This window comes from Xiphophorus couchianus, chromosome 1 (genome assembly GCF_001444195.1).
Source record: "Xiphophorus couchianus chromosome 1, X_couchianus-1.0, whole genome shotgun sequence".
Classification (NCBI taxonomy): domain Eukaryota; kingdom Metazoa; phylum Chordata; class Actinopteri; order Cyprinodontiformes; family Poeciliidae; genus Xiphophorus; species Xiphophorus couchianus.
Genome location: NC_040228.1, coordinates 18,272,009 through 18,289,394, shown reverse-complemented (window position 1 = coordinate 18,289,394; position 17,386 = coordinate 18,272,009). Strand labels below are relative to the sequence as shown.

Below are 17,386 nucleotides of genomic sequence, written 5' to 3'. Positions count from 1 at the left end.
CTCATGATCAAAGAGCTCAGTGGTGAGGGTAAGGACCTTTGGGTTCCCTGAGAGTTGCTTCTTGTTTTTCTTGGTTTCAACGTTTGCCCCTATCTGGATTAATGTTGTGAAAGCACCTATGTGAACACAATACATGAAAAGTAACCACTGTATAAGAATAAGACTTCATCTAAATGAGACAATAAAAACAAAAAGTCTTTACCTCTGAAGTAATTCAAGTGTGGATGCTGCATGGGATAATGGATATTGAAACAGTAATAGCTTCCTAACATCATACATACAGTGGAGGTGGTGGTTGGGAATCAGTCACTGACAACCTTGCAGTCTATGCTAAGAATGAACCTGTTAGAGGCATAACAGGAGGTTCCTGCAAAAAATGAATAATGTAGAGAACAAATAATAGTCCTTACTATTTAAAGTCTTATACAAACTTTAGACAGTGCATTTTATGTCAAATGTTTTTCTTAAATTCATTCACTGAAAATTAATATTTACTTATACAATGTTGCAAGAGTGTCCCCTCTATTTCGTTCAAGTGAGAAAGAAGAACCATATCTTTCAAATTTTCTGAGCAGCCCTGGACCTGTCCTCTCAGAATGTTCAGTTTTATAACGGTTTGAAGAACCATTTGGACTTTTGTGCACAGATGGCTCTGAAAAAGTAAATAAGTCGTTTTCCCTTGTTTTTGGCGCTGGTAAGAAAGGTCTCTATTAGAGTTACTCCGGTAAGCTCTTTGAAGTGGGCTGTCATACCAAGCTCCTTGAAGAGGAATGACCACTCCTTTGCCATGGTTTGCAGATCTGTTCCTTGGTTTATGTCTTTTCTTTGGGAGTAGTATGTACACTTCTTAAGAGTTTTTTTACCTTGTCTGAGCTGAAGTTAGTCTCTTCACTGAGCATCTTTGTTTGGAGTTTATTCTCCTCTTGCGTTTCTGTTGTCTCAGTTACTGCCATGAATTTTATGTCCCACTTTAAACAGCCTGAACAGCTACATTTTGTTCAAGTGGTACTGTGTCATCTTCATCAGACACCTTTTTCTGCTGCCTTCTTTTTGATGCTGGTGACCGTTTCACATTTTCACTTCGAGTTTGTAACTGATTGACTAGTGAGTAATATCCTGGCCCCACCACATCACCTTCTCTTACATCTTGCAGTGATTGTGAATATTTGGCAGCCACGTTTTGGCCACTTCCATGGAGGCTTACTTACCAGGAGAAGCACAGACTGCCATCATTGCACAAATGACAATACAGATCATTTCTCTTCATAAGTGGGGTTTTGGCCTTTTCCATCACAAAACACTGTATCAAGTTTTCTGGAAACCTGTTCCAAAGAATTTTAAATGTCTCAAGCCAAACTGCTGGAGTGATGGGGTGGATACACAACGGGGAAGCCAAAAATGTGCTTTGGACATTTTCAAAGGCCTCAAATGAAAATGGAACACATTTTTGTCAAAAAATGCTAGCTACATTTATATATATATAGCATGGGACAGACTGGAGAAGTCTTGAGAATTTGACTAGTTGTGGGAGAAAATGAGAGGCTGAAACACCGGGGAACGTTCTGACAGAGAAAATACAAAAGGTTTGGTCATTTCAGACTTTTAAATGTGTAGGCAATATTTTGTGGTTATAATGTTTTTTCTGTATTAATTTTGCCTTAATCTCCATCAATCACGATGGGATGGCAAATTTGTTTCATTCGGGAATTGCTGTCATGATGTCAATGTTTTTGCCTTTGTCATGGGGTTTTGTGTTTTATAGGTTCTGTTATCTTTCAGATATTAGGTTTGATTTCTTGTTTGCACAGTAGTTAGTTCTCCCGCTCAATGTTTTTCCTTTTAGTTTAGCTCATGTTTTTCACCTGTGATAGCTGATCATTTAATTCCCTGACCTGTCTCGCGTAATATTTAAGTTCAAGTATTGCCATTGTCTGGTGCGGGATTCTTGTGCGCCTTGCGTCTGTTATTTGGTGAACGCTCATGTCTTGTCAAGTTAAGTCAAGTCGAGTCTCTAGGTTTATGCCATGCCGCTGTTCACATTTTAGCACACCTTTATTTCCTTCATCACCAAACCTGGCAAAAGAATCCTGCCAGGACCCGAGCCAAGTAAACGGTTCCTTTGGACCAGGGTCAAAGTCCAGGCATCTCACTGAGGTGGTGGGTATGACCTTTGACATGGAGAGGCAGTTGGGAACCTGGACTCAGGTTCAAGTCTCCTCCTCGTTTGAAAGAGGAGGACTTGAAGGACTTTTTTTTATGAGGACCATGATGATCTCTTTGCCTGGATCGTTCCTAATCACCAGAAGGGAAGATATTCTCCTGCCCGATCGATGCCTGTCTTGGTTCCTATGCCCTCTGTGTCCCCAGCTCATAGTCGTCTCTATGAGATGAAGGATCATAAATGTATCCTCGGGGGAACCAGGCTGGCAATCTGCCCTCCAGGGGTAGGTCCAAGATGCCTAGAGAAACAAGCTGCTCTGACGCTGCATGATCCTCCTGCATCACGTGGTCAACGGCATCCCATGGCCCGAGTGCCGCAGTCACACACAGCAACACTTGCTGGGCCTTCTACTCAGCCGGCTACAGATGCCTTGCACCAGTCCAGCATGGGTCAGGTAACTTTGGCTCAGAGTCAAATGATGACATTAACTGCTCCAAGTCATTCTTCACCAACTACTGGATTGCCAGCTCAGCAGACTCCCGAAGTCTTCATCATTCTAGCATGGTTTGGGCTCTGAATCTGATGCCACAATCACCCGATTCACACTGCATCAGGTGCACCTCACTCCATCTCCATGCCCACAGCTAGGATCTGCGAGTCTGCTTCTGTCTCCACATCGAGCTCCACACCACCCTCACGGCTCGCCTTGCTGGCCTCTGGTCCTGATGCCTCGCACAATTCTCACGAGAGACTGTGCGAGGCATAGCAATGTTGAGTTATGGCAATTCCATGTATGTTCTACAGTAATATAATGCTTTGGATATTACAGTCAGTAACTGTTGGTATTTTACCATTTTTACCGTACATTTTACAGTGTCTAATTAAAATTTGTATGAAGGTTAAAAAGTTACACACAACATTAGGAGCATCATCATACCGATACTGATCTTTATTAGAATAAATATACAGTTCTTATTAATATACCGTAGTCAGTCCATTGCTAAAAAAACTCTTCATAAACTGATTTTTGTTAGCTTTGCCTTTGTTGTGTAAATTCCATTTGTTCAAATCTAATAAAGTTGGATGATCATAGGTATGTGCAAAAAGTCCATTATTTAGCTACAGAAGTAAATATTTAAAAACAATATAAAAGAAAGTAGACTGAAACTGGGGCTAGCTGGATGAAAGCCCTAAGGAGAAAACAAGAAAATGAAAACTGAAGACATTAAATGGTGATGAGAGCAATGGAGAGATGAGATGACTCTTAAAAACATTGTCAATTTTACTTTGTTACATCAACTTGTTCACTAAAAATCCAAAAAGCAGTAACTCTGACACCAAGACTGGAAGAAAAAAAAAAAAAAACGGTTCTGAGAAACCCCTGCATTGTTGTGCAAACGTTGTTGATGAAGTGACCTTCTAACAGGTGATTTGTAACAAGTGTGAAATGTGACATACAACAGACACTGAAAACACAAGTGCTGAAATTTTCTGGCTCTGTGGTGAGTGAAAAAAACCACCACTGACTGTGACTGTCACTGCAAGTAATGACATCTTTCATACTCACATTTTGAGAGTCTAACTCCCCTGCTGGGTTTTTCCAAGTTGTTGCAGCATAGGGCACCTTTCAGATTTTAAATTGCTTTCTGAACTCTGTGCCTATCTGACTTTCTTCATAACATCTGAGGCACAGCTCTCAAGAACAGTGGAGGAATGTATGTATCAGCATTTACAGTTGAAACCAGAAGTTTATATACACTAAATAAAAAGACGCATATTTTCTCACAATTTGAAGATAAATAAGTCCAAACTTCTCTTGTGTTAGGTCATTTAAATTTACCACAAATATTTTTATTTACTAAATGCTACAATGACATACTGTAAGTGTCCGTGATTTACTTAATCAATGTCTTGAAAATCACATGATATACATTTCTCCAGTATTTGATAGCATTGCCTTTCAATTGTAATAATTGGCTAAGCTTCTCACAATAGTTTGCCAAAGTTCTGGTTGCTTTTTGAGTCCCTCATCGCTGAGTGGCTTTCAGCCCATGTCAGTATTGGACATGCTTCACTGTGAATAGTGAAACTGTTTTATTAGCTTTAGACAGCATCTTCACAAGGTCTTTGGGTTTTACTCTGGGGTTAATTTGCCCATTTTGGACCAAAACAGATTTCTGTTATTGTTTAACTTGTGCTATTCTTTATGTGTGGCAACATCTGATTTTGAAGACATTAGTCCATAAATCTCTGACATATTCTTTTACTCATTGTGGCGACATTTTTTATAGAATCTTTGTTACTCTAACTGGCTTAAACAAGAGAAACTTGGCCTGGTTTAATTTCAGTAAGTAAGAAAACAAATTGTCTTATTATTCTGTGTATGTGCATCTGTGGTTTCAACTCGATATTTGGGGCAAAAAGATGAATGCCTTTTAATTACATGAGATATATTTTTGTTGGTAAAACAACACTGTGAGGATGTGGGTTTTTGTGTTTATTAGTTCATTTAGTCCCTGTGCTGTCTTGTCTAGCTCCTGATTGGCCCCAGCTGTCTCTTGTTCCCCTGATTATCCTGTGCGTTAACCTCACCTGTGTCTCCTGCTCCCAGCTTGTCATAGTTAGCCTATTTCATGTTATAGTTCCTGTGACGGACTGGAGACTTGTCCAGGGTGTACCCCACCTCTTGCCCAAAATGTCTCGCTGGAGAGAGGTACCAGCACCCCTCCCAGCCCCACTAGGGTCAAAGGTGTAAGAAAATGGATGGATGGATGGATGGATGAATGGATGAATGTCGTAATTCGTGTCATAGTTCTGTCGTTGGTCGTCATTGTACGTCTTCCTGAGTTTGGTGATTTAGTTTGATTCCTGACCTGCATTTCACAGTGTTGTGAACCTTGTGCACATCATTAAACTAATTCCTTCACCTAACTCTGAGTCTCAGTGCTTAAATCCTCATCAATGAACTACACTTCATGACTGAAGATAAAATTCTTTATTCCAAATCTTTATTCACATTTGTGATGTCTTAAGTAAAAAAACTTAAAAAATTAGCAATGTCCTATTGACATGATCATGCTTATATGTTTTGCAATTAATTCATAATTCCTTTTTTTAATTAAAATTTTCCCACCATTCTACGTAAGATTTAATATCTCAGCCACCAACATCAACACTTTACAGCTATTTCTTTTAAATCTTGGTGCAACAGTTATTTTGAATATACTTATATAACCATTATTTTACCAGGAAGTCCCTTGGGATAATATGTCTTTTTCGAAAGACACCTGGCCAAGAGACACACTGGCTTATAGCACCAACAATTGAGTGATATCTAGTCATCCAATATCTAGGGACACAAGACAGCATATTAGATCTTTATGTCAGAGCTGAACAAAGCTAGACTTTCTTGAATAATTAATTAACTGTGAAAGCAGTTTAAGAATCTGGCAGAGTGTAGAGGCTGAAACGTGGCATTTATAAAGACAATGAAGACGACTAAAGACACATAGGTGGTCTTGCAAACAAGACAGCAAAGACTGTAATCAGGCAAAACAAGGAAGGGTTAAGTTCTGCCATTGCTTTTCCAAGCAGTGGCAGAACTATTACTACAAAACCCTATTAGTAAGGTGTTGTAACCTTTTGTCCTCAGAACTGACATAATTCTTTGCAGCATAGATTCATGAAATTGTTGAAAATATGCTTAAAATGTTTTGTTTCATGTTGACATGATAGAATCCTGCAGTTGCATCAAACTTTTGATTCTACATTCATGATGTGAATCCCCTGTTTCACCACTTTCTAAAGGTGCCCAGTTGGACTCTGGAGGCCGAACAGTGAATTCATTTATCTGTTCAGGAAACCAGCTTGAAATTATATGAACGTTGAGAAATGGCACGTTATCCTGCTGTAAGCAGCCATCTGAAAATGGGTTTACTGTGGTCATAAAGGAATGGACATGGTCAACAACAACACTCAGGTAGGTAGAAGTGTTTAAATTATACTTGTTGTTTATAAAGCTGACTGACAGTGGTGGCACCATTGTAGTCTGTTACTATTTGTAGTCCACCTGCTGTAAGATCCTTCAGAGATGGCAATCTGCATGATCTGTTTGTAATTAGTGGATATTTGAGGAGCTGTTGACCTTCTAACATCTCAAACCAATCTGCCCTATTTTGCACATTAGCTTATTTGGAGTAGCAGCCCACCTGATACCATCATCCATGTAACTTCTGAAGCTCAGTTTGAACTTTAAGTCATCTTGGTTATGTGACATTGCATATGTGCATGTAGTTGCTTCAATGTGACTGGCTGATTTGCTATTAGTATTGAGAATTGAGCAGGTGAATCTAATAAAAAAATGGCAATTTAGTGTATATGAGGTGTGAGCATCAAGAGTGATGAGTCTATGTTAATGCATAGCTCTTGAAATAATATGACTTACCAAATAATCCAAATAAAAAGTCTTTTGTCACTGCAATTTTGCATTTACTATGCGATTACCAATTCAATAGACGGTGCGGCTCTGTTTCATCACTTAAGTTACATTCAGAAATTAGCTGTGGCACAGGAATGTCTAAATAACGAAGAGGAAAGTTTATTTCTTTAAATTATGGCTAAGCTGCCATGTGATGACTCTTCAAACTGGATCTCAAATACACAGATCAGTTGATGAGCTAAAAGCTCCATGAGGACAAAACAAACTATTCTGAGATTTTGCTTAGAGCTTTAAAATTGAAATCTTGTTTTGTGTGTGAGTTTACTGTGGTATGTAACAGTCAAACAATGATTCTACAGATTAGTATTTGCTTTGTCTTTGAAAAGAATATATATATTTTTTTTTTTCTTTGTATTTTTACACATGAGTACTGATGTTGTAGATGGAATGTGTTTAGTTTCTGCCCACTCTGCAAATAGGTGCTTCTTCCTGCTACCCGTGTTGCGGTGTGATGATTCTAAACAAGGTGTATTAAATGTGAGAAGTTTTGTAGTCATTTTACAAGGATGTTTATATTTATATATGTATATATATATATAATTTTTTTTTCTGATTTGTCTTTTTAATTGTTTCCTGTTTTGAGACTTGAAATGCTTGTTTTCTGGCCTTAAATCAAAACACTTCAGATGTAATCACAGTGTGGGTGAGACTTTGTTGCTGGTATCTGCAGATCTACAATGTTCAGGGAAATTATTAAGAAGTACAACAACAGATTACTGAACTCAGCTCTCAGTCAGAATGTTTAATTCTGTTAAAGTTGTGTAGATACACAGAAAGGGCACCAGAGCCCTTTTACTTTGAGAAAGACAGAAAGAATGAAGGAAATTTTCAAAGCCACAATGTTTGCTAACTATTTATAACAAACATAAAATTAGCACCATTCAAATTTTTTTAGTAGCATGACATACTTATAATCTCTGAGGGAAAATTTGAACTTATGTTTTAATTGGTAAAGAAGAGTGGGCAAATACAAAGTCAGAAGAGAACAGAGGTGTGTGTAACCTCCACAGATTAACACTGTTGCTTGATTTGCGTGTCTGTACCATGGCAACAGCTGTGCTGATACATTGACATGCAGTATCAGTATTGCAAGCAAAAATAACCGGAGAACTTATGTGCTAACAGAGATTTTAAAGTTCAGTTTTCATGCTGCACTGCTGCGTCATCTAGAATAAATTCCTTACAGGTATTGGGAGTTGTACTCTATAATAAGTTGCTCTTTACTTGAATATTTCATTTTTTACGATACAATGGCCTTTAGAGGGATTTTCATGCAAATTATTTCTTAGTTATTCATGACATGCATTAGCAGAGATAGGTGAATGACACCCATGACTCTTCACACTGTGGTTACGACACACAGACCGGTTCCCCTGTAGTTCACTGTAAAATTCATTTGTGCCCGGTTTTCCCCCTCTCTGTCTTCCCGCTAGTCACTGTCTGTGTTCCCCAGACTAGGTTGAAGGATGACTTCAAAACTTCGCAGTTTTGACCCCTGAACACGACCTCTAGAATATGGTATAATCCTGTCCTACTTATTGACAAATCCTATTTTTATTGGAAAGAAGAGGCTCAGAATGGAAGTACTCAATGACCTTTAGATAGGACATGACCTACAATCTTTTCATGACTCACAGCCCAAATTAAAACTGCAAAAATCGATCACTACAAAGAATACAAATCCATTTTTTACTGAAGCGAATGCGACATTATGATAGCATAATTTTATTCTCCTTTGCCTTAAAATTAATATTATGTCATGTTCTCTAAAAATATAAAGAAAATTGATCATAAATGTGTCTGTAACTGTAGTGATTAGTTCATTGAATAATTTAATTAGGTACATTTATATTTAAAATTATGTCAAGAATCACTTGAGCGTACAGGAATAGCTTTTTAACTGCATTTCTGCTGAAATTTTGACAGCAGGTAATAGCTTGCCTTCAGTGGGTGATTCTCTTGCTGTCTTCATTTAGCATAAAGCCATATTATTTGGCCTTGGAGGCTGAAGCTAATGGTTAGTGTAGACGGGACAAAGTGGTGTCCTTTGTAGCAAAATAACCCATCTCAAAAAACCTGAGCTGTTTATAGAAACACCATTTTAAAACCCTGATCAGAGTTACACTGGCAATGATTACACAAGGAATGGAGGAAGGAGTTGATGCACCACCACTAATTTTATTATACAAAACACGACCATGATCCTTGACTCTGTGTGATTTTGTTTTTGTTATTTCTTCTTTCTTCTCCTGAGGAATAAATCACCTCTTTGGATCGGGTTAGCCTGCTGTCAGCAGTCACACCCTTAAGTGATTGATTTATTACCTGTTGGATTCAGACCTCTTCACCCAGTGTCTTATTGTTTTATTGGTTAGAGCTCTCAAGCATTTTTCATGTTATGTCCCCGTTTAAATTTAACTAATGAATAAACTCCTGTGTAAAGCTAGATGTTTTGGGACTCACATTGAGGTACCTCAGTGCTCAACGCCTGCTTTATGGAATCCAGTCATCTCCAGAATATCTACCTGGAAAGTTACCTTTGGCAGAGGAGCTGCTGTAACTTATCTGGTTTTCAAGCAACTTTCATGCAAGAAAAAGAACAAGTGAATAAAATGCTCAACTCCCAAAACAGATCTTTTCTTCCCTGGTCTACATCATTATTGACCCACCTGAACAAATGCTGCCAACAGGATTCCAGTGCCAGTGTTTTTACCCAGAGCATGCAACACTCCAGAGTCACAACACTTCAGGAAACAAATAAGACTTGTATCCATACACTTACCTGCAAAATCTGAGCCAAATTAACCCCCATGACTCTCTTCTACAGCAAACTGCCGATCGCAATTACTGGAAGCCAAGACTTGTCAGATAACATTAAAATAAATCACTAAACTATTTTCTGCAACCGAGTTAATCGGAATATAACAATCATCTACTCAGCATTAAATAAGTGTTTGATATTAAAGGGGAGTGGTGTAAAAAACAAAACTATTATAGGATAGTTTGACAGATTTTATACTTTTAAACTTTTGTGGTTGCAAATGGTTGTGTGTTCTAAGGAAGTGTTTCACACAAAAAAATCAATGTTGATTCTCCTGTCTCCATTTCCCATGAAAATAATAATCAATTCTGGGTAAATATGTCTCCCAATGTAAACCTGACAACACTTTAACGGCTCATAAAATAGCTTTTGAAGATGGTAGAAAGATGCAATGGTCCTTGCCCCTTATGGACTAGGTATTAGCTTTAGCTTTCAGGAATAACTAACCTGGATTCATACAAAATGAAGATTGGTAGAAAGTTATCTGCTACAGATAGATTAATAATTGCTCATAGCTTGTTCATTTTTCTTCTTTTAGCTGGTAATATATGTAGCCGCTCAGCGTCATAAAATCAAAAATCACAGGGGGGTCACACCAGTCATGGTTTATGATGATTACAGGCCAAATTTAGGTGATTACATTTAATTCTTTAAGGTTCACACAAAATTATCTTTAAAGCTATCATTAAGCTATGATTCTACCTCACTAGGTCGGTCTTTTTGATAACTTCATATTTGCAAATTCTGCCTTTGTGAACTTTTGAACAGGAACTGTTGCACCTTTTGCCAGAAGACAGATTCAGTTCTATGTTTGCCTTAGTTGCAGATAACCTGCTTTACTCTTCTCTAATCATACTGGGAAGACAAAAGGTATGAATAAATATGTTTTAATAGCTCAGTAGTTAAGAAGTGGTTAAAGGTCTAAATGCTTTGTAATTTAAATGAAAATTACAACTCACATATCGTTCCTCCAGTTAACACACACTCTTCAAATATGCATGTGTTAACAGCTCCTGTAATGTGCTGACTGCAAGTTGAGAGATTGCTTCTGAAGAATAATGATGATGAAAATCACATAAAAGCAGGCACACAATGATAAATTAGGATTTTAAATTGAAGACGACATATGACAGCTGAATGAAAAATGACTGCAATGAATGATCTGCATTTAGTCAAAGAGGCATTAGTATTTGAATAGAACTTCTGAACAGCAGTAGTGGATAGCAAGCATAGTGATATTTAAATCAATAACTCAAGAGAAGTTTCATCTTAATAAAAAAGTGTGTAAATTGAAAAAAACTTTCATTCATTGTCATTGAACTGAAGCAGAACAATGTAATTTGGAGTTGCATCCTGAATTTTGCTGGGCTGCTTCAGTCAACAAAGGCTTTCATTTCATGTCATTTTTCACTCCTCTTGGCTTGGTCAGTTATTGATCACCTAAGCAACTGATAGGAATTTGTTGAAGTCAGATGAAAAAAAAATATAATGAACAATGATTTATGAACTACCTAAGCAAAAATTTAATACACTTATCCAGTCCTTGCCTAGGTTTGACATTTCAAAACTTCCTTTGAGAGATCACACTTAACGAGACTTAACGATGAAAATCTAAAGTGTATTGGAAGTGAATCAAGGAGTGTGCATAGTCATGCTAAACACAGAGTGTTAGATTTAGAGACTCAATATCAGAGACAAGGAACAAAGAAGGTTTCAGAGATTTTAATCTTTAAAATCTAGGAGTGAGAAACTTCAGAGAATCAATTTTTGTTTTAGATACACAACCATCAATTGTGCCGAGGCATCTTTCACAAAGATCTAGTGGGGAACAAAAGTGCACCCCGTTCATGCACTGTTGTTCTTAACATCTTTCTCAGATAATTGATCAGTTAAGATCTGTCAGCATTTTCTACCATGCTGAAGATCCAGGTGTAAGTTAAACCAGCATGGTAATACTAAGAATCCCAAACTGAACCTGAAGTTACTTCTATCAACCACTACTTCTGTTTTGAAGCTCAGATCCCAGTTCTTTAGTTGATAATCACCCCTGTTTGTGTCAGCATGTAGTTTAAACAAACTTAATCTTTAACTATTAACAGATTTGAGCAGCCAAATGGAAGTTGACAGCAATTATAACTGAGTTTTGCAGAAATAAAACCAGGTGCTCCTTCGATTATTAAAACAATTCCTTCACTTATCCATACTTTTACTTTTTCAATATATCTATGAAGATCTTGACAACCTTAAAGATATTTATATATTTGATAAAAACCCTGTACTTGTGAAAAAAGATCTGGATGTTTAAATTTGTAGCTGAAATGATAACTCTTAACAGGGAAAATAAACTCACTTTCTAAAATTCACATAACATTGAATTTTATGTGAATCTGTTTGCAGAGCGACTTTTCTGTCATGACCATGATGTCAAGGAGACCGTTTCGCTCATTAGCTACATTTTGTAAAGAACTTGAGTTGAGATTTTTCTTTGAGTGCTTTGAGCATAAAGTACATCATCTAATTATGACACAATTTAATGAACAAACAGTGCTGTGAAGATAATTCTTGTGAAGAAACAGGATACAGCTCAGACATTGTTTTACTCCCCCAACTGTTTTTGCCAACTTGCCAACTGCTATGTTTCAACTGGGGATCTGTAAATTGAAATGTGGGTGTAAACTCATACCCAGGGGGTCTTGATATATTTCCGCTTTCCAAATATATTCAGTGGAAAAATCACCCTTGTTTTTGATTTTCACAATGGCTTTGCTGTCTTTAGGGTGTTCACTCATCTGTGTGCACTGGTTGGATGCTTTCAGTTCCACTTTATTGTTTCTCTGTCCCATTTTCCTTGCGGGTAATCGCCATCATTCTGCCTTCAATTCTATGCTTCTGACAGTTTCAGTTATGGGATTTGTCTCATCCCTCACTAGTCTTCTCCTACTTGTTACAGCCTCAAATGATTTTTACAACATCCATATCTCCCTCAACTCCTCTCTGCAATATTGCCCCATTGCCCTAGGTTCCATTCATATGACAGCAAGGCTTAAGTTGTCACTGGTGTCCTCTCCGATGATTACCCTCAATTCCACAATTCAGCACCGGGTTGACAGGCACTTTATGACTTTCAGCCTCTCTTTGTGCCACTTTTCTCCTCTTGAACAAATCAGCATGAGCATGGGTTCTTCTCTTCTCTTGAGCCCTGCCTCACTGCTCCACCTCACACTTATTCAAAGTGTCTCTCTCTAGACTTCATCCTCTCAAACTGTTAATCCAGCCATGCCCTTTGCACTCCTGACACTGCAGAGGGAGGAAGAGGGTGCATGAGGGGATGTGGTCAACAATCACACAAGATGGAAAATAAAGTATTTAAAGTTGTAGTTTCCAAATGTTTTCTGTATCAAACTAGCAAAGTGAGAGCAGAAGAGTATATGCATTACTGTCGGTTAAGGAGTAAATAAAAGAACAAACACATCTCTGCTTATATGATGTTGTTAGTAATCCATCCCTTTTCCACTCTGACAAAATCCTTACAGGGTCATGGGCAGGCTGGTCTCTATCTCCGGCATGGAGGTAAAGACCTTTGATGGATGTCAGTGGATAGTTATGGCAGGAGAAAACTTATTTGAGCAACTATGCACACAAACTCACTCCTAGGGCAATGTAGAGAGAGCAATTACCCTAACATTCATGTTATTGGACAGTGGGAGGAAGCCAGAGTACCCAAAGAGAATCCATGCATGCAAGCTCAATGCAGAAAAGCCATCCATCCATCCATCCATTTTCCGTTCACCCTTTGTCCCTAATGGGGTCGGGAGGGTTGCTGGTGCCTATCTCCAGCTACGTTCCGGGCGAGAGGCGGGGTACACCCTGGACAGGTCGCCAGTCTGTCGCAGGGCAACACAGAGACATACAGGACAAACAACCATGCACACACACACTCACACCTAGGGAGAATTTAGAGAAACCAATTGACCTGACAGTCATGTTTTTGGACTGTGGGAGGAAGCCGGAGTACCCGGAGAGAACCCACGCATGCACAGGGAGAACATGCAAACTCCATGCAGAAAGACCCCGGCCGGGAATCGAACCCAGGACCTTCTTGCTGCAAGGCAACAGTGCTACCAACTGCGCCACTGTGCAGCCATGCAGAAAAGCCCCCCAGCCTAAATGTGACTAATCTGATTATTTGTTTTTAATCAGTTGACAGCCCTAGTTGAATATAAAAACCAAGACAGGGCTGTAAATATTAGTTTCTTGGTTTGGGACCCTGAAAATCTGTTATGGTCATAAAGTTTCTCATTATGGTGTCGGTAATGAAACAAGTGCTGTAGATGACAGTATATCAATATATTTTTCAGTCTAACAGTGATGAAGTAGTAAAGAATATCTTCTTGTACGTATGTATGCATGTATGTGTGTATGTATGTTAAATGTCATTATTGTGCTTTGCCTCACTCTGGCCGCTGAACAATAAACACGTCTAGCGCCGCCACTGCTTCTGTCATGAGATAAAAGGAACAATATTTCTTCTTCGGCATATAAGTGTGAATTGTGTTAATGACCTCTACTTTCAAAAGCAAAAGTTAAATGGAATAGAGGAAAAAAAAAGTCTTATTTTTTTATAAGCATCAGTGTAAAAGCAAATGCTTACAGGTCAGTGTTCATTGCAAGGTTCGCTTATTCTTTCACAGATGATTTGCTGAATTTTCACAGAACTCAATCTAGTCTGTTCTGCTCAGGTAAAGCCGGGAACAACCTTTTTAGGAACCACTTAAATAGGCAGACTGACTCCAATTGATGACTTACTGAGTTTTGAATCTGTAGATACAGATCATCTTAGAATACTATTTTGCACAAATCAGTTTTTCTTTTGTTGGTTTCTTTTCCTGTTTGTGGTAAACATTAGTCCCCTTTGATTAAGCTGATGGATTGGCTTAAATTACAAGCATCACCTACGAAGATGATATCATGAAAATATGTCACATGTGATTGACAGCAGCTGCAAAAAACATGCTGAAGACTGAGGATGTTCCACTGAACGGTAATGTCATGATATAATTGCTTTTTATATGGATTTTCTGCTAAGGATTTTTAAGTAGGGTGGAATCAAGGCTTCATGACAGCAGAGTGGAAATGCAAACTATTCTTTTCACTTTGTTTTGCATATTTATAACTAATATTATAAATATGCAAAACACAACGCATTTGTTTCAAACTGAAAATGCTATCTAACTGTATTTTACTAGCTAGCTGACTGCTTTGCTTTTTTCAACGGTAATAATGCATCTTTCTCAAGTGGTGCATGTCAGTATTTAAATATTGATCAGCCCCATTAAGTGGAAGCAGAAAAAACAGTATTACAAATTCTGAACAGCACTTCAAAGAATATAAAGAAGGCATGGCGAATTATAATCACAATATTTGCCATATTTTACAGAAATGCATGTGCATAGTTATTATTGTTATTGTTTGAGTAAATTTTAAAGAATGGCCTCCTTAATCTTGGCACTTTGTTATGTGCTAACTTAGACATCAGTAACCATGGGTCACAGGAGTCCATGTGGATACAATGATTTGAGTGTAGATAAGAGTTTAGACAGCTCTATGTGTTTTACTTAGTGAAATAAGTTATTCAAATAATTGAAATTTTCAACAAGATTCTAATTTATATTATATGGGTATTACCTGTGTTGCAGCTTTTACTAGATATCTTGATGACTCACAAAAATATTGTGGATTTGTTAGTACCTTTGCCAAAACTCAGTTTGACTGGAAGTATAATTGTTTATGAATCATTTTAAAGTAATTTGCATGCTGGTATTCCTGTATATAAACTTGTAAGTATTTACTTAAGTGCCAACATTTTGCATGTAATTTTACCTGCTGTCAAAATAGTCCACAGTAAAATTCATGAGGTTAATTTTCTACATGCTCATCATGTTCCCACATTATTAATACTTTTGGATGCTGTTCATTTTATTACAAAATAAGTGACGTCAATGTTCACATCTGAAACTTATCTCTCTGTACTCATGTGTTGGTGAACTTCTTTCTTGACTTTGTAAAGTTCCATCACGTCCCATTTGTTTTCTTTATAGTCACCAGACCTCCCCAAACATCAGAGGAAACACATTTAAAAACCTAAAAGGCAGATGTACGATAATATCACAAGATGCTTTTTGTGAGATATTTGAAGAGTGGTGCCAGGATGGCCCAGAGTCTTAGAGTCTCACAGTCAGCTGTAGTTCAGAGGAAAACATATGCAGTCATGACGATAAGGCCAAAAACAAGATACACGCCATATTGGTTTTCTTTTACATAAACCCATTTGTGTCTGTTTCAGAGCTACATAAAAGCCACATAAAGTCATAATTGAAGATTCACATTATCTCTTGTCGTGTTTGAAGATTAGACCCACTCTGTGTGGAGTTTCTGATTTATCCAAAAGCTGCTCCTGTTTAACCCCCAGGTGATTGTCTCTTTTCCTTCAATATGTAAATACAGGTAAAATCATTGGATAAATAGAAAGGCTATGAATACATTTTCTCCAAAAATAATTTCAGGAAGATTGCCTCAGCACCTTGTCTTGTTCACAATGAATTCTGTATTAGCAGTGGGTCATGTAGCAGGTCATGCTGGGTATGCAAATCCCTCACAGGTTTCTGAGCTGACACTGATGTTGAAGTGAAGGATGGCATTTAATTTTGTCCCCCTCTTCTTTTTTAGTTCGGTGGAACAATGACTTGTCAAGATGATAAAAACAGAATAGATCTGATAAGTGTCCAATGTTAAGTATAACCAAGTGAGATATGTCACGACAAGATCTATCTATTGGTGTGACTATATACTATGTAAACACTTTAAAGATTGTCATCCTCACTTTAAGTATGAAGTCTGCCAGTTCCACATCCTGTATGTAGGACAACCCATACCATATTCCAACCTGTAAACTTTGCTTGTGCCATGGTGCTTTAGGGATGATGTGCAGAACAATTCTTCCTCCAAACATGGTGATTGCAATAAGTTTATCTTTGGACTCACCTGACAAGACATTATTCTCACAGTCTTTCACTGGGTTATCCAACTACCATGCAGAAAACTTTGAACAAGCTTCAACAGACTTTTTCTACAACATTTACTTTTAAGTGTGCATGGAGGCCATTATGGTTGAGTGCATTGCTTACGATTTTCATGGGGAAAGGTATAGCTGCTGTGTCCAGGTTATTCTGGAGCTGCCTAAAATTATGTTTCTTGGCTTTTGAACAAATTACTTTGATGATTCTTTTGACCTTTCTAAAAAATCTCACAAAAAGTTTCTTGTTGGGTTGATTTATGGTCAAATGATGATCTTTCAGAAGTTTAGAAATGTATCTACAATCAATGTCATTACTATGTTTTGCAATAGTGTGATGTTTTATGAAGGTATTTTTCCTTTATTTATCATGCACTCTACTTGGGTATGGAGAAGTTAATACTAAATTAGCTTATATTGTTTTGCACGTAGCAGCACGAATGAGAGAATTTAGTATTTTAGTCATGTTTGGATTTATTTGTATTTTTAGATTACATGGATTGTCATTCACATCTTGTTATTTTCATATTGATCTAAATATTGGAAATATATTTACTTAGAAACATTTTGATGCATTCAAACCTCTTTTAACGGCCGTATGTTAGTTGTGACAAACAAATCGGCTTAGTTTTCAGAAATCCTTGAACTTAATACTGTTGTAAATTTTTATTTACTGTAATTTCTCCTATTCTGTTTCTCATTTTTTCGCTGAAGATGGGAAATGCCTCCGAAATATTTCAGTTCGTGTCCAGAATATCAAAAGATAATGACTTCGTCATGGGAACACTCTACACCATATTTGGTAACTTGATTAGACTCCTCACCTTTTAAAAA

At 37.6% G+C, this 17,386-nt stretch overlaps 1 protein-coding gene across 1 annotated transcript in view; it reads left to right on the top strand.

Moving 5' to 3' along the window:
* opn7b (opsin 7, group member b) overlaps nt 1-17,386 on the top strand; it is a 61,012-nt gene that overhangs the window by 26,694 nt on the left and 16,932 nt on the right. The window contains exons 2-3 of the mRNA XM_028024781.1: nt 5,969-6,140; nt 17,267-17,354. Of these exons, the coding sequence (XP_027880582.1) occupies nt 6,114-6,140; nt 17,267-17,354 (115 nt within the window). The 5' untranslated portion in view covers nt 5,969-6,113. The remainder of the gene's footprint in view (nt 1-5,968; nt 6,141-17,266; nt 17,355-17,386) is intronic.